The sequence below is a fragment of the Oncorhynchus nerka genome, linkage group LG16 (genome assembly GCF_034236695.1).
Source record: "Oncorhynchus nerka isolate Pitt River linkage group LG16, Oner_Uvic_2.0, whole genome shotgun sequence".
Lineage (NCBI taxonomy): Eukaryota > Metazoa > Chordata > Actinopteri > Salmoniformes > Salmonidae > Oncorhynchus > Oncorhynchus nerka.
Genome location: NC_088411.1, coordinates 2890917 through 2910850, shown reverse-complemented (window position 1 = coordinate 2910850; position 19934 = coordinate 2890917). Strand labels below are relative to the sequence as shown.

Below are 19934 nucleotides of genomic sequence, written 5' to 3'. Positions count from 1 at the left end.
TATAGTGACAATCAATAGGAAAGGAGAAGGGGAAAAGGTCTTCAATAGCAAAGACAAGAGAGTAGGGGGTTATAGGCAGCCAAGGTTAAAGACCCCATAGGGAAGTTTTGTCAATACATGTCACTGCTCTGATAACTTCCTTATTCAAAGACTCTCTTTATGTCTCAAATCCAAAACATCCTGCTCTAAGTTGGCACTGGTCCACTTCCCTTAACTTCTTGGATATAGGGGGCGCTATTTTAATTTTTGGATGAAAAACGTTCCCGTTTTAAACAAGATATTTTGTCACGAAAGGATGCTTGACTTATGCATATAATTGACAGCTTTGGAAAGAAAACACTGATGTTTCCAAAACTGCAAAGATATTGTCTGTGAGTGCCATAGAACTGATGTTACAGAAAAAACCCAGATAAAAATACAATCAGAAAGTGCCGCATTTTTTGAAACAGCCTCATGGCAATGACTCCTTATATGGCTGTGGAGGAGCTAGGAGTCAGCTTACCTTTTCCACATTTTCCCCAAGGTGTCTGCAGCATTGTGACTTATTTGTAGGCATATCATTGGAAGATTGACCATAAGACACTACATCTACCAGGTGGTCCCTTGGTGTCCTCTGTTGCAATTATTGCGTCATCTCCAGCTGCAGTATTTTTCCGTTTGCCTTGGATGAGAAACCGACTGCCAGGAATGATTTTTCATCGAATAAAATTGTGAAAAACACCTTGAGGATTGATTCTAAACAACGTTTGCCATGTTTCTGTCGATATTATGGAGCTAATTTGGAAAAAAGTTTGGCGTTGTGTTGACTGCATTTTAGTTTTTTTTTCTTAGCCAAACGTGATGAACGTAATAACGTGTCAGAAAAGGAGGGTGTAAAAGGGCCGGTGTCAGAAAAGGAGGGTGAAAAGGGCCGGTGTCAGAAAAGGAGGGTGTAAAAGGGCCGGTGTCAGAAAAGGAGGGTGTAAAAGGGCCGGTGTCAGAAAAGGAGGGTGTAAAAGGGCCGGTGTCAGAAAAGGAGGGTGTAAAAGGGCCAGTGTCAGAAAAGGAGGGTGTAAAAGGACCGGTGTCAGAAAAGGAGGGTGTAAAAGGACCGGTGTCAGAAAAGGAGGGTGTAAAAGGACCGGTGTCAGAAAAGGAGGGTGTAAAAGGACCGGTGTCAGAAAAGGAGGGTGTAAAAGGACCGGTGTCAGAAAAGGAGGGTGTAAAAGGACCGGTGTCAGAAAAGGAGGGTGTAAAAGGACCGGTGTCAGAAAAGGAGGGTGTAAAAGGACAGGTGTCAGAAAAGAAAGGAAGAAGGACTGGGGGAGGGGAAATGGTGATACCTAGTCAGTTGTACAACTGAATGCCTTCAACTAAAATGTGTCTTCAGCATTTAACCCTCTGAATCAGAGAGATGCGGGGGCTGCATTAATTGACATCCTCATCTTCGGCGCCCAGGGAACAGTGGGTTAACTGCCTTGCTCAGGGGCAGAACGACTGATTTTTACCTTGTCAGCTCGGGGAGTCGATCCAGCAACCTTTTGGTTATGGCCCAATGCTCTAACCACTAGGCTACCTGCCGCCCTGGTGTAGGAGACGAAGGGTAAAAAGGACTGCGTCTAAGGACACTCCTTCCTATTTCAGGGAAATGGCAGAGGAAGACAAATGTCTAAATAACTGTTTTCCATCCACTACATCTCACTTCACTTAGTGTGTGTTTGCCCAAAATGTCCCTCTTCACCCCCTTTTTGCACATTGGGTTTCTACCAGACACTAATTAGTTTAATTACACTAGTGGTGTTTTTACTAATGCCCCTATCACCCTAGTGACATGAATTGTTTCAAAGTAACAAAAGTCTTGATGAACCATGAGTCATGCAAGCGTCATCTTGCTGACAAAGTGAGGTTCCGAAGACAGTATTTCATAAAAGTCTTACACTGCTTGGAAGGCTCAGGCACAAGCTCATTTGCCTGTCATTTGGTTGAGAGAACTTGTGTCTAGTTGCTGTTGACGGGGGTTCAAAACCTTACTCAGTTTTAACCTTCATAGAATCTGGGTGGAGGCATTCATCCCGAGGCAATTGGGATGTCACATGAAAAGATTGTATATTCACAACGTCACAGTAAAAAGCCACGTAAAAAAAAAAAAAAAAAAGACTTGAAACTTGAGCTCTCCTGCAGTGAGCAGAATATAACAATAATACTATCAACTATTATCGTTATATGCAGGGCTGCATTCAGCAGGCACAACGTTGTGGAACATTTCAGACAGAAATATATGATGCTGGGAACAAACATGCCTCTGACTAGAATAAGGAACCATATGAGCTCTATTCATAACATTTTTACTTACAACGTTTGTCCACTGAACCTGCCGCTGATGTACTTTCTTTGACACCAGAAAACAGCAAACTGACCTGGACTAGAAAGGACCACCGGCTCGTCCTCGTTGGAGCTGAGCAGACGCATGAGCTTTGAGGGCTGCGTATCGTCTAGAGGGAACAAGCTACTGTAGTCCTGGGGTCAACAAGAGGCATGTTAGACTACATTACCCATAGCACTGTGGAAACACGACAATATAGTTTGTGTGCGCATAAAGTGTGTTGTAACTTCATTAAACGCACTTTAAATAAATTGTGATTTGATTTTTGCCTGTGTTGTTACCTCGATATCCTCCCGTTGCCTCTTGCGTTGTCGAGCTGAGGCCTGGCCTTTGTGGTGAGTGGAGAAGGAACTGAGAGCACACCATACAGACAGCCTGGAGAACAAGAGGACAAGACTGTCAACAATGGAACACTGCCAAAACCAACAGTAAAGATGCAGAGATGAGGAATATATTTGTTAAAATAAGATTCAGGAAAAGATAATTAATTCATTACATATATACTGTACAGGGAAGATACATAACTAGGGCCTGCTTCACAGGCAAAGATTAAGCCTAGTCCTGGGGCCGTATCCACAAAGCATCTCAGAAAAGGTCCTAGGAATTCTGTTAAAACCTGTTTTAAGACCATAACAAAAACTCCCAGCTCAGAGTAGGTTTAATTTCAGTCAAAATTGTGGAGGTTGGAATAACACTGTGAAAAATCTGGATAATGCCCTTTTAGTGTAAAAGCTGTTAGAAAAGACAGCCTGAAATTTGCGCCAGTTTGGTGGGATTAAATTGACCTGTTTTGGTGACATCACCAGGCGGTAAATTAGATAATAAGCCAATAAGAAAGAGAGTTCCAAACCTCTGCCCATAACAGTTCCCTTCCTCACTCAGACCACTCCCATACAGTCCTATCTAAAATTCTTGCTTTGTGACTGACCATTTTAATTTAAAACAATCAATCATAGTAAGGTACTTAAAAGGGAGTGTAGCACCCATTTCTCAATGCCAGAAACACATAATAGTAACTTAGAGCACCGCAAGAAAACATTCTCAAATTACAATCTATTGTTCTATATCATAATGATGTTCTAAAAGTTGGGTTTGAGATTTTCCAGCTTCGGAAACAATCCAACACCCCGCCGACAGCATCACACAATGAATGAAATAAGTATTAAAAAGCAGGATACATGTGAGAATGAGGCAGGCAAATTGGGCGTCTACTCATCAAGCATCCCAAACAGCCAGAAGCACCAGCAGACCGAGCATTATCATGGCCTTCAGTGAGCATGGAAGTGAAGCGGGTAAATGAAAGAGCTAGCTTGCTATCTCTATGCTAACTTTAGCTAGCTATAGCGCATTTAGCTCATGTCTTCCTTCTAAATAACACTGATAAAAAAATCTAATGTAAGCATGACTGCTAACTGCTGATGCTGTCATACTATAGATATGCTTGTACAATGAGAAAGAGTAGTTTTGACCGCGATGGAGGTCACTAGGCAGGTTTCCATTGACCCAGGTTTATTCAACCAAAGCAATGACGCAAAAAAAATAATCATTCCGACGTGTTTATGGAATCGGCAGATATAGGAGAAATGTTCTAAAGATCGTCAAAATTTGTAGGGTGGATTTTTCTGCTGTCCGACTTTATGGGCGACAAGTGATGATGGAAACTGTTTTTCCGAATAAATCATTATTGCCTAATCATTTTGAAGGAACGTGGGAAGGCACGTGATATCACCGTGTAACTAGAAAGCTCCACTCCACAATTATTTCTAGAGGCCTGTCTTGAAAAATAAAAAATATTAAACTATAAAAAACAAGGTTTCTCTGCAGGACAAGAGTTTTCCTGACTTTCAAGAATGCCCGAATTGCTTTGGTTTTGCTACTATTACTGTATAGAGCAAGTTTTGCTGTAATTCAGCCATTCTGTGGCTCAGAAGTTTTATATACAGCCCACCAAGTGTGGGCTAAACTGAAATGCCACACTTCAGCCATGGATCCGATTACGGCTCTGGTGGCATTTCAGAGAAGCTTATGGTGGAAAATTGCAAGATTATGTTAATACTTTTATTGCATCAAATGGTTGTTTTATGCAACAGAATAGAGGATTCTTATAACTGTTGTGTCTATGGGAGATAACACTGACAGGAGATTTACAATGTGATGATAAAACCTAGATATCACATTCCAGAGCATGAGTTAATGTTTCTGTTCTATTTGGTACCAGGGAGACATGACCCCAGAGCCAGACCCTGGTCTGTACAATGAAAGATAACTGAATTCTAAGTATCTGTCATACAAATCTTAACCTTGTGACCCATTCTACACATCTGTTGTTCGTCATGTAGGTTGAAAGGGGTGTATCTTGGCTATAAAATACCTTTGTACTTTTGTCTCTGGGCTCTCAATGAATCACCTGAGCGTGAATCGTCAAACAGCCATCATTATCGTAGAGCACTCAATTGATGTGTGTTGTATTGACCTGCTTCCTTATTAACAAGTGATTAAAGATTTAGTTTAAGTACGACTTGTGATAAGTTTGTCTCTCATTTGATAATTTCTTTACGAGAAACCACAAGCTCCATAGCCATGCTTTCTTTGGAGGGGTGCATTGTATATTTTGCTCAATGGGAAAGTTTATTTTGGGATCAATGTTGTCATAGTAGCTAGCTTCTTTAACAAGAAGCAACTAACATTAGCTTGCTATAGTTAGCTATCCTCTTCCGCCATTTCTGAATTAATTAATGGCAATTTCTTTCTAGCTGGCGAAATGAGCTTGATTTTTTTTGTGTACTGCCATATGTCGATAACATAGCAAAGTTTGTTACTGGTATGGGCTATTAAATATGCTAAATCTAGCCAGCTAGATGGTGATAGCCGCAAGCTAAAACCGGGGAGAGAATAGACTTTGTTTCATCTGCTGCTGGCTTGCTAATGTTCACTCAAATACTTATTTCTTTTAAACTTATTTCCACATGTAATTGATTAAAATCGATTTATATTCTATAAAGATTATGTCAATATGTTGTGAATATTGTAGAAAAATCCTCAGACGTTTTCCATACTAGAAAGCTAAGGGGTACTTACAGTTGACCATGTACAGTAGGCTATACAGGCAATATGTTCCTCCACTGTGAGTCAGATATTACGATCTTGCGTTCAGGGCTTTCTGGCAGTCAGTTATTTTTTAATTTATATGCGGGAGCATAAATTGTACAATTATAAACAAATACTTCAAGTTATAATATCACTGTTATATCAACACACTCGTCATTCCCGTTTAACCACTAAATCGCTTTGGCACAGTAGGCGTCAAGTCACAAATGTTGCATAAAACATTTGAAAGGTATATCATTTTCATCGAACACAATCAACGTTAACATAGGCCCTAGATACCTTCAATTGCTTAATTTATTGGAATGTCCAATTTAGGCATCTTTTTGAAATACCAAGATGTAGGTTAATTAAAGAAAATAACAACGTGAATATTTATTAGCATAGTGGTTATAAGTCTATATAGGCACCTCATGTGAAATTATCAAAAGCACTGAATGTAGGTCTAGATTTATTTATCTAGGCAAGTCAGTTAAGAACAAATTATTATTTACAATGACGGCCTACCCTGGTTAAACCCGGACGATGCTGGGCCAATTATGCACCGCCCTATGGCACTCACAATCACGTCCGGATGTGATACTGCCTGGATTCGAATCAGGGACTGTAGTGACGCCTCTCGCACTAAGATGCAGTGCCTTAGACCGGTGCGCCACTCGGGAGACCCAATTTATGGATTGATCATATAGAAATATCAAAACAGTCATTCAACAACTCCAAAGCAGACTGCATGTGGCACAGGAAACACTTAACCACTGCCCTTTATCATTAATTAACAAGTTACCTGGTGGTAACACTTAAGTGGTTAGGACAGCTCATGAGGTCTAAAAAGCATGCTCAATGGGGAATCTCAATTGAAAGTGATTTTTTTGTTCAGGACTAGGCTTAAATCTGTGTTCTGGAAACTGGCCCCTACAGTCACCTATTAAGCCAGGTAGCTAGCTAGCACACGGCACAGACATCACATAGTCACCGAGAGACTACACTAGGAGGACTGTCTTACTTGGCCAAGGCCTTGCCGGGCGGGTCTGCCAGGCTGTGCCAGTGGGCTGAGTCTGTGAGCAGGTTGGGCAGGATGTGGCCCAGCAGGGTGAGCGTGATCTGCTGGGTGTCCAGGCAGAAGATGCTGTAGAGCAGTTCCACCACCCGGTTGGCCCACTCCTGGCGAGTCTCCTTCAGCAGCTCCTGAGTCACACATAGAAATTAGGAATGGATTAATACACACCCTATACCCTCCATACTCAGCTGGCGGGCTGGATCTGAACTCGGTCGTGCTTCGACCCCTGGGATCATATAAACACACATAAGACATGGAAGAATGTATAAAATTGCAGGAAATAAACTTTTAAAAAACAGCAAAACAAATCTCTGCCCATGCGAAATGTGTAGAATTGTGGGAAATTAGCTTGAAAACGGCAAAATTCTCTCCGCCAACAAGAGGGGTGTGAACAGTTTAGGGTCACATGGGTTGCGAGGTGGGGGTTTGTTATTAGGCCGATAAATTATATTATCCATCCGGACCTTTGCCACCTAGGAAATGTGTGTGACCGGACCTTCTCAAATAGTAGTCGAGTACCCCTGCCCTATATAGTTAGAGTAAATGATCACATACACACAACTTGAATATTCAAAAATCACTATTGAGTGGTCAGATTTTTTTGGGGAAAAGTGCAGTTGATTTTTAAGTAAAAGTTGTCTAAATTTAAAAAAACATATCCATGTGACTTTTGTTACATGCAAGGATATACAATCACATTAAAAATAGTTTTAAAATGAAAACACATTGAAATGTAGTTATTTGAGATTGAGTAACTGCAGCTTTAGACAACACGTGGCTTTGTTTACAATAAGGCTGCATCTTTTGGTGGTTTTAGTGCGCACCATGTGATTGTCATTTTCTAGTTAATTTTCTCTCCTGTTGCATTTCACATGAAAAGGCAAATGTACTTTGGTGGCGCGCATTTATCCCTCTCCGGCCTGACACACAACTGTTTGCATTTTCCCCAATTCAAATAGACCGGTTATCTGACACAAATCCAAATTCAGCAAACCAATTATAGTACAGTATGAGGATACACAGAAACTGCTGCACCAATAGAAATCCCCGATCACGCATGTATGCGATGTTATGGCCACGTTAGCTAGCTAAGCTCATGCACAGAAAAACGTCATCAGGTATACCGGTCTGTCGCGCGAAACTGCGCATGTGCAGGGCATTAAATCAAGGCACCTCTTCGATGTAAAGCTGTTTTTGATGAAAATGAAAACGTCTCAGTTACAACCTTGTGACAATGACAATTTCAGCTAATTGAGATATTGTCTCGAATCTAGGTTTTGCATTTAGGCTGAGAAAATTAACATCTAAGGAAAATGTTTCACTTTCCAAACCCAGGTCTGCTCGGACGAGGCTGCTTCGCATGCGTTCCCAGAAGTCTCAAAGTTGCGCCACTGGGTTTAGAAACTGTGGCCAACATTTTATTCATACGCTGTCGACTGAAATGCAACGCTATAGGCTTGCTAGCACTGGCAGCCACCCAAAAGTCATTTAGTTAACCAAAACAGGAACATAGCAAAATGAGGCAAGAACACATGGCGTACAAAACAATTATTTTCAGACAGTGCGACATGACGTTAAAAGGTTTTTTATAATGGCGAACATCGGCTTCATCTTTCACAGCAACGCTATCCCATGCTCCTTTATTACGACGGGACGCTCGATTTCAGAACCCTGGACAGCGGTTGATGTACACAACAATAACAGCCTTAAACTCTAAGCTTACAGGGAGAAAAATCCCATCTGTCCTTTAAAATCAACAAAGAAACGACTGAAACAACTTTGGATTTTTTTTAAAGTAAAATCACAACCAAGATATCTTAAAATCAAATCAATAAACACAAACCTATTGTCAATGCACAATGCAGTTGAATGTGGGAAAATGTAGTCTGCCTATACATTTCATTTTGCAAAAATGTGCCATTTAGTTTCACAGGCATTATTGATGCTTATGATGAGAGCTAAGTTCCTAGAGAGATTCTACTCAAACGGTCTCCTGATCACTACCCATTCACCATGGGAAATATGTATTCTCTCTCGCCCAGCTATCAGAAGGCGGCTGGAGATGGGCCCGCAATGTTGGGCAACGACAACAGTTCAGAACAGCAGGAACGCCAAAGAGAAGAACCTGAAGCATCGCTCGCTCATCAACATAAAGCAAAAGAAGGGCTCCAAGAAGGCACAGCCTAACGGGAACAACCAGAACAATGTGACCCACCTCAACAATGAGAACCTGGGGAAGTCCAAGTCCCGCACCAATCTGTACACATACAACCAGGACCAGAACACCCCAGACCTGGGACAGGAGCTCTGACAATGCCTCCTAGCCGGACAAGAACACCCCCCTGACACACCCAAGAGGGTGATGGTCCAGGCCTTCACCGGCAAGCTGCTGCGCTTCCTGTTCCTAACGACATAGGCTGTGGCTTGCAGAGCATGGACCGCTTCCTGCTCCATCACGATTGGGGGAATCAGAGCATCCTCACCCCCAGCCAACATGGTGTTTGTCTACATGCTTTGCCGCAAGGTGGTCTTCGCCGAGGCAGCCACCGACCACCAGCTGGAGGCCATGGTGATCACCTGCCTCTATCTGACCTGCTCCTACTTGGGCAACAAGACCTCCCCACTCAGACCCTTCCTGGTGGAGAGGTCCAGGGATATCTTCTGGGAGCGCTGCCTGTCCATCATCAACCTAATGAGTGCCAACATGCTCGAGATGAGCACGGACCTGCATTATTTCTTTCAGCTGAAGAACGAGAGCCAGAAAGAAGATGAGCTGCTTACTCAACGTTAGCTCATCTGATGTTGTAACGTTAGCTACCGTTAACATTAGCTGTCTGACTATTAGCCAGCTAATTTTCACACCATAAACTAAATTATTTAAATCAGTTAAGTTGGCAAATGTTGCTCAACATTTCTCTGGCTAGCTAATGGAGAATTCGATCCAGCTAGCAAGATACTTAACAATGCTAACAATACTTGTTCCACCACACTTTCTCCCTCACCTCGAACTTTACAAATGCCAGTTTTCAGTTACAGCTCATGAAGTACACCTCATCACCTTGTCACCCCCGTCTCCGTGGTCAGGCTTCTCACCTAACGTTACCTCTTCGTTATCATTCAGGGGACGCGCTGCTGTAACTGAAAAGGCAGATTGACACTCTCCGCTGTCTTTCCAGAGCGTGTGCTGATGCAGTAACTAGCAAGCTGTCTCTTCTCTCGGTTGCGTGCTGATGCTGTAACTAGCAAGCTGTCTCTTCTCTCGGTTGCGTGCTGATGCTGTAACTAGCAAGCTGTCTCTTCGGTTGCGTGCTGATGCTGTAACTAGCAAGCTGTCTCTTCTCTCGGTTGCGTGCTGATGCTGTAACTAGCAAGCTGTCTCTTCTCTCGGTTGCGTGCTGATGCTGTAACTAGCAAGCTGTCTCTTCGGTTGCGTGCTGATGCTGTAACTAGCAAGCTGTCTCTTCGGTTGCGTGCTGATGCTGTAACTAGCAAGCTGTCTCTTCGGTTGCGTGCTGATGCTGTAACTAGCAAGCTGTCTCTTCGGTTGCGTGCTGATGCTGTAACTAGCAAGCTGTCTCTTCGTGCTGATGCTGTAACTAGCAAGCTGTCTCTTCGGTTGCGTGCTGATGCTGTAACTAGCAAGCTGTCTCTTCGGTTGCGTGCTGATGCTGTAACTAGCAAGCTGTCTCTTCGGTTGCGTGCTGATGCTGTAACTAGCAAGCTGTCTCTTCGGTTGCGTGCTGATGCTGTAACTAGCAAGCTGTCTCTTCGGTTGCGTGCTGATGCTGTAACTAGCAAGCTGTCTCTTCGGTTGCGTGCTGATGCTGTAACTAGCAAGCTGTCTCTTCGTGCTGATGCGTGCTGATGCTGTAACTAGCAAGCTGTCTCTTCGGTTGCGTGCTGATGCTGTAACTAGCAAGCTGTCTCTTCGGTTGCGTGCTGATGCTGTAACTAGCAAGCTGTCTCTTCGGTTGCGTGCTGATGATGTAACTAGCAAGCTGTCTCTTCTCTCCTCAGTTGCGTGCTGATGCTGTAACTAGCAAGCTGTCTCTTCAGATGCGTGATGATGCTGTAACTAGCAAGCTGTCTCTTCTCTCCTCAGTTGCGTGCTGATGCTGTAACTAGCAAGCTGTCTCTTCTCTCCTCGGTTGCATGCTGATGCTGTAACTAGCAAGCTGTCTCTTCGGTTGCGTGCTGATGCTGTAACTAGCAAGCTGTCTCTTCTCTCCTCAGTTGCTGATGCTGTAACTAGCAAGCTGTCTCTTCTCTCCTCGGTTGCTGTAACTAGCGTGCTGATGCTGTAACTAGCAAGCTGTCTCTTCTCTCCTCGGTTGCGTGCTGATGCTGTAACTAGCAAGCTGTCTCTTCAGTTGTGTGCTGTGCTGCATTATGTTATTTGAACGATTGGCTGAACCTTGGATACAGCCAGTATTACTCCCAATGTGCATCACTACACTTACAGCCAGTAGTGATCCAAAGCCCCCCCTAAACGTCTCATCGCATCTACATGAATCACGTATGTCACCTATTTTGGATTCAAAACGGCAAATTTTGCAGAAAGGTGACTAGTTTGCATCCCTGTTCTTTCCATTTGATATGTAAATTAAGTGCATCTGCATTAGTCAAAACTAGTTTAGCTATGCTTGCTAATAGGCTATTTGATTACCAGGGAATTACTTCATACCTTTGTCAAAGTAGAAAAAAAGATGTCTAATTCATATTGTGCTATAAGACATTAAGCATAACAATGTTTAACTAGTGCTCCATCTTTGATAAATCTTGTAGGCGTGAAAACGCATCAAAATAAATCGTAGCCCATTGTCACCTTGCAAGGTTTCCAAAAGACCAAAGTACAGTAACTCCACTGTTGTACAGGTCAACCGCCCCTTTACCCGCACCCCATCTCATAACATTCACTAACCTTGACCAGGTTGTTGGTGAACCAGAACACCCCTCCTGTGTGCAGCAGGCTCTCAAAGAGGTGTAACGCGCCGCTGTCCACCCAGCCCTTCCACAGCACCGAGCGGAATTGCTTGCGGAGGGCCTCATGGATGGGCTCCTTGGCCGAGAGCAGGTTGCGGTAGGGGATGGGCTCCTGGCCCTCCATGGGCGGCCGCAGGGCCAGGCCTGTCTGCTGGAACACATCAGCACACATGTTCTCCAGGATGGAACTCATGATCACCACCCTGGGGGAGGGAGGAAGAGATGAAGGGTTAATGAGCTTGTGTGATATTCAGTCTGGTTGCTATACATTGGTGGTGAATTATGAGAGTTGCCTGATTATAATGTGAAACGGGTTGAACACTAAGGAAGGTGATACAAATCATTCAATCCGTTCCCGTCATCATCGGCTGACCCCCTTTTAAAACGTCAGTGTTAACTAGAATTTGTCTGGTTGATTAGACATCTGCTCAGTGGCTAAATAATCAGGCTAATTATTTGGTTGTTCAAAAACATTGTCCAGTGGCAGTGCATGTGTAGAGTGAGCTGTGTGCGTGTCAGGCCTTGGTTCAAATACATCAATTACTTTCACATACTTTTCAAAGTATTGTGATGTTATATTTGAAAAGACAAGTAGTTGAATATGGGAATGCATTTGGAAATACACTTGGACAGTATTGGCATGTATTTGAAAATACTCAAATACACTCCCATATATTTAACAAAGGTTTTGAAAATAGTATTTGAAATAAGTATTTGAAAATACTTTCAAATAGTAGGCTATTTATAGGACATTTGAAAATACATCCAATAGAAGTGGTTGATTCAGGCCACATAAGAAAATACTAATACACATAAAAATAGTATTTAAATAACAAATAATAAAATACATGTACAGTGCCTTTGGAAAGTATTCAGACCCCTCGACTTTTACACATTTTGTTACGTTACAGCCTTATTCTAAAATGGATTCAATAGTTCCCCCCCCCCCCATTAATCTACACACAACAGCCCTTAATGATAAAGCAAAACAACTTTAGAAATGTTTGCAAATTTATTAAAAAGAAAGTACTCAGATCCTTTACTAAGTACTTTGTTGAAGCACCGTTGGCAGTGATTACAGCCTCGAGTCTTCTTGGGTATGACTCTACAAGCTTGGCACACCTGTATTTGGAGAGTTTCTCCCATTCTTTTCTGCAGATCCTCAAGCTCTGTCAGGTTGGATGGGGAGCGTTGCTGCACAGCTGTTTTCAGGTCTCTCCAGAGATGTTCAATCGGGTTCAAGTTCGGGCTCTGGCTGGGCCACTCAAAGACATGGTCCCGAAGCCACTCCTGCATTGTCTTGGCTGTGTGCTTAGGGTCGTTGTCCTGTTGGAAGATGAACCTTCACCCCAGTCTGAGGTCCTGAGTGCTCTGGAGCAGGTTTTCATCAAGGATCTCTCTGTACTTTGCTCTGTTCATCTTTCCCTCGATCCTGACTAGTCTCCCAGTCCCTGCCGCTGAAAACATACCCACAGCATGATGCTGCTGCCACCACCATGATTAACCCTTTGGGATGATGCTAGGTTTTCTCCAGACGTGACGCTTGTCATTCAGGCCAGAGTTCAATCTTGGTTTCATCAGACCAGAGAATCTTGTTTCTCATGGTCAGTCTTTAGGTGAATTTTGACAAACTCCAAGCGGGCTGTCATGCACCTGTTTATGAGGATTGGCTTCCGTCTGGCTACTCTACCATAAAGGCATGATTGTTGGAGTGCTGCGGAGATGGTCCTTCTGGAAGGTTCTCCCAACTCCACAGAGGAACTCTAGAACTCTGTCAGAGTGACCATCCCTGACCAAGGCCCTTCTACCCCAATTGCTCAATTTGGCCGGGAGGCCAGCTCTAGGAAGAGTCTTGGTGGTGGAGACCACTGTGTCCTTGGGGACCTTCAATGCTCCAGAAATGTTCTGATACCCTTCCCCAGATCTGTGCCTCGACACAATCCTGTCTCGGAGCTCTACGGACAATTCCTTCGACCTCGTGGCTTGGTTTTTGATCTGACATGCACTGTCAACTGCAGGACCTTATATAGACCGGTGTGTGCCTTTCCAAATCATGTCCATTCAATTGAATTTACCACAGGTGGACTCCAATCAAGTTGTAGAAAGGATGATCAATGGAAACAGGATGCACCTGAGCTCAATTTCGAAGAGAGTCTGAATACTTACGTAAATAGGCTTTTTTGTGTGCAAAGTTTGCTTTGTCATTATGGGGTAGTGTGTAGATTGCGGAGGATTTTTATTTATTTAATTTTAGAATAAGGCTGTAACATAACAAAATGTGGAAAAAGTCAATGGGTCTGAATACTTTCCAAAGGCACTGTATTTAACACCCAAGTCTAGTGTGTGTACCGTTCATTGTAGAACTGCAGAGTATTCTCCCCATACAGCGGGGTCATGAGCTGGCGGATCATGGTCTGGGGCTTCTCCCTCTCATCCAGGCCCAGCATCCTCACATGGGCTACCAGCCAGGCCACAGCACAGATAGCCATGCTGCATACCTTGCCCTTGATGTTGTCTGTTATCTTCTACACTCGGGAGTGGGGAGCGAGAGAGAGCAAGAGGAGAAAGAAAAAGGAGAAGAGGGGAAGACGAGTGAGTGTGTGTGACCTCTGCACATGCTTCCGGGCCACAATTAACTTTATGAATGGTTTAAATGAGGAAGAGACCAAAAATTAAATACATGCAAGCTCTAACCATTATGTCAGCAGAGCCATTTAGACCTACACGCTATGACCAATCATTTTCCACTATGTCAAGAGCAAGTTCACTTCTGTGATTCAACGGTTCACTGTCCACGTAGTATTGAGCTCAAAGTAGGACAAAATAGACGACACATAAGACGGGACTCACCTGTACAGCCTCCACAGAGAGCACGCCATTCTCCCAGGCATTCAACACCTCCAAGATGGCTGCCGGCGTGCTGAGGCAAATCTCGTGCCACTTCATCTGACTGACACACAGTGGTAGATACATTGGTACAGGTTCAAGAAAAACAATGCCAATAAATAGATTTAAGGAAGGATAAGAGATGGTGCACATGGGCTCCAGTTTAAATAATGTTTCTCCCCCACCACTGGTTTAAATTATGCTCCTCAAAAAGAGAAATTTGAACATGGCGGACATTTCAACCATAGCCTGGACTTCTTCCTCTGTTCTTTTTTAACCCAGCAGTAGAGAAACATTGAATTCCAGTCTGATTCTGACCCTAGAGTGAAAAGATAGAACCCCATCACTCACACTAGCTTCATCTCAGAGGAGTTGTTGAGGAGGGCCACCAGGCTCTCCACCTTGCCAGACTCGGGCCTGAAGCAGGGGTGGTCTGGGTTCAGGGTCTTGCCCTCTTCTGGCATGCAGGTTTGCAGCCACGTCTCAAAGAACGGGGTCTCCCCCGAGGGGCTGGGATCCGACAGGATCACCTGGAGGGGTCACAACAGAGTCATATGGTATAATAATATGGAGCGGGGGATATTTTGTTGTTTTATTTAACTATGATATAATATAAATCTACCAGGGACAGGTTCTGACCATGAAACTTATGTAACATGAGTCATATTACCCATCATAGAAATGTGGCAAAGACATCACAGCTGTGCCATTCAGATAGCACAAGCAGAAAGCGATTGCGTGTTTTGGCCACCTAGTGGAGCTGTGCTGAAAAAGCTGGACAATGATGCAAAATCTACAGGAGAAGTGAACGGGGGGGGGGGGGGGCCTAGTTCAGCTCTCCTGCTCTGAGACACTTTCTGAATACGGACCTAGATCACTTACATAGATAGCATGAGTACTAGGTGTGAGACCAACCTCTGATCCGTAGGTCTGCACCACGTGACACAGCATGAGGAAGGAGATGTCAAACAGCAGGGCTCGCACTGAGGCCGACTTGGCTACAACAAGGTAGAAAAAGGGAGACCATGTCAAAATCAAATCCATGTTAAATGTTATTCAGAAAGTCCTATACTCAGCAACACTCATGTACTCACATCCTTCTCCACTGATGTGCTTCGGAAACTCATTCAGCCTGAGAAGCAAAGACCGAGCATCAATAAATAATCTCCTTAAACACTGTCCCCCTCTTACATCATGTATATTTTCCCATTTTGCCCTTTAATAAAAAAAATAATAAAAAGACTCCACAGTAATATGGTTTGAGTCTGTCAATAAATTGTATTAAACAGTCCTGATGGACTATTAGTGGCTTGATGTGTGTCTCACTTGATGAACTTCCGGGCGAAGGACTTGAGTTTTCCCGTGGCTGCGGCAGCAGCCAGGAGGAGGTCCAGGCTCTTCCCAGAGAGCATGTGTCCCAGCACCCCCAGAAGGCCCTCTGGAGACTTGGAGTGGTCTGCGTCCACCGTCTAACACAAAAGGAGAAGACAGACATAGAACACAGTAATGAGAGTGTGATATGGGTGACCTGGAAGTTGTTTAGCAAAAGTTGGAGCTCTGGGATAGCTTTATGATGAGGTTGACTAACTGTCTTTACATCAGTAATTATTCAGGGATATAGTACAGGATAAAAGTCAGCATCGTGTTCATTAGGGCACACTGTAGCTAAACATTTTGAAATGGAAAACGACAACAAGCGTTTCTATTAGACAAGTTGAAATAGAACCTCCCGCTGACTGTAAAGCTAGGTAGGGTTGGCATGGGGAGAACGAGGACCTTGAGGATGTTGGTGACAGTGGGCTCGGCTCGCAGGATGAGGCCTGGGTTGGGCTGAATGTTGGCGTTTTCTGCAGTCTTTAGCCGTGGAGCATACTCCCTGTCCTCAGCCCTCAAGAAAAAGTTACACACAAGAGATAGAGAAAGAAAGAGGGAAACAGAGGAGAGTGAAAGAAGGAGAGCAAGACACTGACAGACAAGCAAAGAGAGAAAGAATAATGTAGTGATAGGAAAGAGGAGGAGGAGACAGAATGAAAGATATTAGTTGCAAACTTGATGCATTTATACTGTATCATTCAGTGATGTTACACATATGAAGGGGCATGATGGCTACCCGTACCGTTTAGAAGTGAGGTTGGTCGTGTTGGAGTCCGACAGGAGAGACAGCTTGTTGCACTCCTGCAGTAGCATACTTAGACAGTCGCAGCTGTAAAAAACAGACACGGAGTAAAAAGCTTGTCAGACACTGTATAACCTGTCCGAGTGTTATAAACACGCTTATAACATAATGCTTCCTGTGTTCAGTTTTCCATTATCACTCACTTGCATCTCTGATCCGCCTTGTCCAGCAGTGGTGTGAGCTTCAGCAGGTACTCAAAGGCAATGTTCACGTCATCCATGAAGTCCTGCTGCAGATTGACCATAATGCATGTCAAGACAGAGACCAGCACTCTTCACTATCCTACATTCATATGGTGATTAATATTGAGTTATATTGAGTTATTATACCATGGTATTGTTGAAGACTCGTTTCTGATTGGCTTAAAGGGCATTCTAGCAAATTCATCAGCAACCCCTTCATAATCAGAACGAAACTTGAGTGAGATAAAAACATGAGTTTTACTCTGACTTTGGCAGTGCATTGCCGGAAAAACCAAGTGTCGGCCCTGGGAAGTAACATTTTAAAGGCCCATGTCTTGGCAACGAAGAGAAATGTTGCAGTTTAAGTTAAATATGCTGCAATTCTTCACATTTTGCCATTAGGCAGAGAGAAAACCTTGCAGTGTTAAAGCTTAAATTACAGTGCATTTATGTACAAAAACAAAACAAATGGGGGGGGGAATACAAGTATTGAATTCACAAATGGATAATTAGTGAAATACTGTGAATACCAATATCACTGAGCTTCCCAAGCCCATGTTTACCAGGACTAAGAACATAAATTGTAGATGAATAATGACAGCGTTGTATTGTATTAGACACTTTAGACTTCTCTCACGGATCCTTTTGCCAAAGGTTGTTTAATCTGCTGTTAATAATATTCAACAGTGATGCCAACTTCCACACATCGGGCGTGAGACATGCAGTGGACCCTCTCTTCACACGCCATGTCTCTTATTTCTAACACATTGGGAAAAGTAGGCCTACTGCTTTCATTTTCAGATATACAGTGTATATTCAGTGCATTAGCTTTTCAACTGAACCTCCAAATTGTTTTGAAATCACAAGCTTTAAAAAAAAAAAAAAAATTAGAGTAGCCACGGCACACTGGACAGGCACGTTCGTTCGTCGCTGATCACAGTTCATGAACTAAATTATCTTAAGAGCAGCAAGGACACATGATTCACCCCCTGTGCTCATTTGCAATTCAGCACTAGGTCCATTAGTCTGTAACAAGGAAAAGGCAGCATTGAGCAGGAATTCCCTGACTTGTATAACTGTATGATGAACATTATCTTGCTCTAACAGATTGTGTAACTGATTCTAGTGGGGACAACAATACAGTGAAATAGATTTTGGGTTGTGTGTAGGAGCAGGTGGTCTCATCTGGTCTTCAGGAGATTTTATTTATCCTTTACATTTATTTGGTCTTTCACAATAGCTGATGTAAGTCATAAGAACAATTCCCATCCCCTACAATGGGCTAAACTATAGACTAATTAGTGTGCTCATCTCAGCAAGAACACTACTGTTATTCCCCATAGTTGTATTATTTCACTTCTAACCAATTTTGCTGGTGTAATTAGGTTATTTTAAATCTAATGCCAACGTGTGTCTTTGAAAATATAGAAATCTTTTTTTGAGGGAGTGCTGGACAGTGATGAAGATGGACAGTAATAAAATGAGAATAGGCTATATTGAAATGCCCCTTATCCTAGTTTGTCATTTTTGTACTGTGCACAAGCTGCTAGGCAGAAATAATAAAAGAGCTTGCTGATGTAGGCAAGATGGCAAGGTTTTGCAAATCAGCCTCAGCCACCTGAAGAGTGATATTCATTAGATTTTTCTTGAATGTGGGATAATTTGTCAGATGAACATATTCAAACCCCCAGTATTTGGGAAACATAGATCAGGGATGGTCAACCCCCTCGGAGAGCTACCTCTCGGCAGGATTCTTTTTTCTACGGTCCTATTTTAAAAAGGGATAGTTCACCCAAATGAAGGACATATTTCCATGCTTTTCTTATGGACAAGGAGAGAGTGCAAACCATCCTATGGTTAGCTAGCCACTTCAACCAACCATTATTATTATTAGCATTTTCTAACCAAAAACCAACATGATTATATCTTCCCCAGAGAGCATACTCTAAATTTCATGCCCAAATCATTTCAAAGTAACGTCAAACCAAGTCAGTGTGTTTTACGTGTATATTCAACTTTAAAAGAATCCTAAATACACTTGACCTGTGATTTTTAAAACATTTGATTCCACCCTGGTCATGGGCCATGTGAAAATATAAATTGCAGGAAATTAGCTTTAAAACTGTATTTTTCCAAGGACGGGACGCCCATACTCCCACATTCAGGAGAGATCTCCAAGGTATCTTAAAAAGTGGTCAGCCCTGTATTCAATAACGTTTGTGGTTTCATTTATTTATTTATCTGTCTGCAGACTCCCTGCACTACCTCCCCCGTTCTAGAGCGTGCATTATTGCCCTGCAATACACAGCATAATTCAATTGCTATGAAGTTCATTCTTACATCTATGTTTGAGCTGCTTATGAAAGCAAAAAAAAATCTAATTTAAAATATTACTGGCATTGCTTAATTCGATTTTCATAATAGCAAGCTAGGACGGACAGCTTGGTTAACCAAGCTAGCAAGTCTGTTTGGTTACCAAGGCAACTACTGCACCTATCCCATAAACTTGCTAGCTACTTCAGTGAGCTTTGGAAAGCATTTCTACCAGCAAATGTGTTCAATTACAGCCTTGGTATAAAAGGGATAACCAACTCGGGGCTCTCTGCGTTCTCAGGGAAATAATGCAACTCCGTGCATGGTTAGTTGTCGTCTATTATTTTCCACAGAATGCATAGCCCCTCGATTAACCCTTTCATATTTCCAATGTATATTACAAGTAAATACACTTGAAACAGATCTTATAACCATTGATTGTTTTGGATGTAAAGAGAATAAGTCAGTACTATACCTGTACCTTCTCACCCTGGGGATACTTCTTTAGCCTGAGGAGAACCTGGGGGATCTAGAGATGAGAGGATGGTCAGTAAGATGGTGACATCTCATGGGCTCCAATGAAAAGAAAACATTCAAATGCTTGCTCCAAGGACCATGAAACATTTATACACTGTAACTATCTGGCATTCATTAAGAGAAGTACCTTAAGGAAGGTGAAGGCGGTCCACTTGAGCTCCTCGGTGCCCTCTGGTGACTCGATGAGGCCAGTGAAACACGCCTTCCAGATCTCCAACACAAAGAGCGGCGCAGGGATACGCTGCACAGGGGAATGCACCGGGCTTGGGGGGTCAATATTCCATTACAATTCAGTCAATTCAGGAAGTAAACGGATTTACAACTTCCCTCAAC

General features: G+C 43.0%; 1 protein-coding gene across 4 annotated transcripts in view; it reads right to left on the bottom strand.

The window, feature by feature from the left end:
- The window catches only part of LOC115143861 (mediator of RNA polymerase II transcription subunit 24), a 30690-nt gene that overhangs the window by 1573 nt on the left and 9183 nt on the right, over positions 1-19934 (bottom strand). The window contains exons 9-23 of one of the 4 annotated variants that reach the window (XM_029684279.2): positions 19729-19842; positions 19540-19593; positions 16713-16798; positions 16510-16596; positions 16170-16269; positions 15720-15862; positions 15488-15525; positions 15309-15391; positions 14745-14923; positions 14358-14457; positions 13857-14032; positions 11446-11710; positions 6471-6652; positions 2644-2737; positions 2397-2496 (exon numbers count right to left, since the gene is read on the bottom strand). In XM_029684279.2, coding sequence (XP_029540139.1) covers positions 2397-2496; positions 2644-2737; positions 6471-6652; positions 11446-11710; positions 13857-14032; positions 14358-14457; positions 14745-14923; positions 15309-15391; positions 15488-15525; positions 15720-15862; positions 16170-16269; positions 16510-16596; positions 16713-16798; positions 19540-19593; positions 19729-19842 — 1801 coding nt within the window. Of the gene's footprint in view, positions 1-2396; positions 2540-2643; positions 2738-6470; positions 6653-11445; positions 11711-13856; positions 14033-14357; positions 14458-14744; positions 14924-15308; positions 15392-15487; positions 15526-15719; positions 15863-16169; positions 16270-16509; positions 16597-16712; positions 16799-19539; positions 19594-19728; positions 19843-19934 lie in introns of those variants that run through there. The other 3 variants (XM_029684280.2, XM_029684281.2, XM_065002358.1) reach the window with 3 other exon arrangements.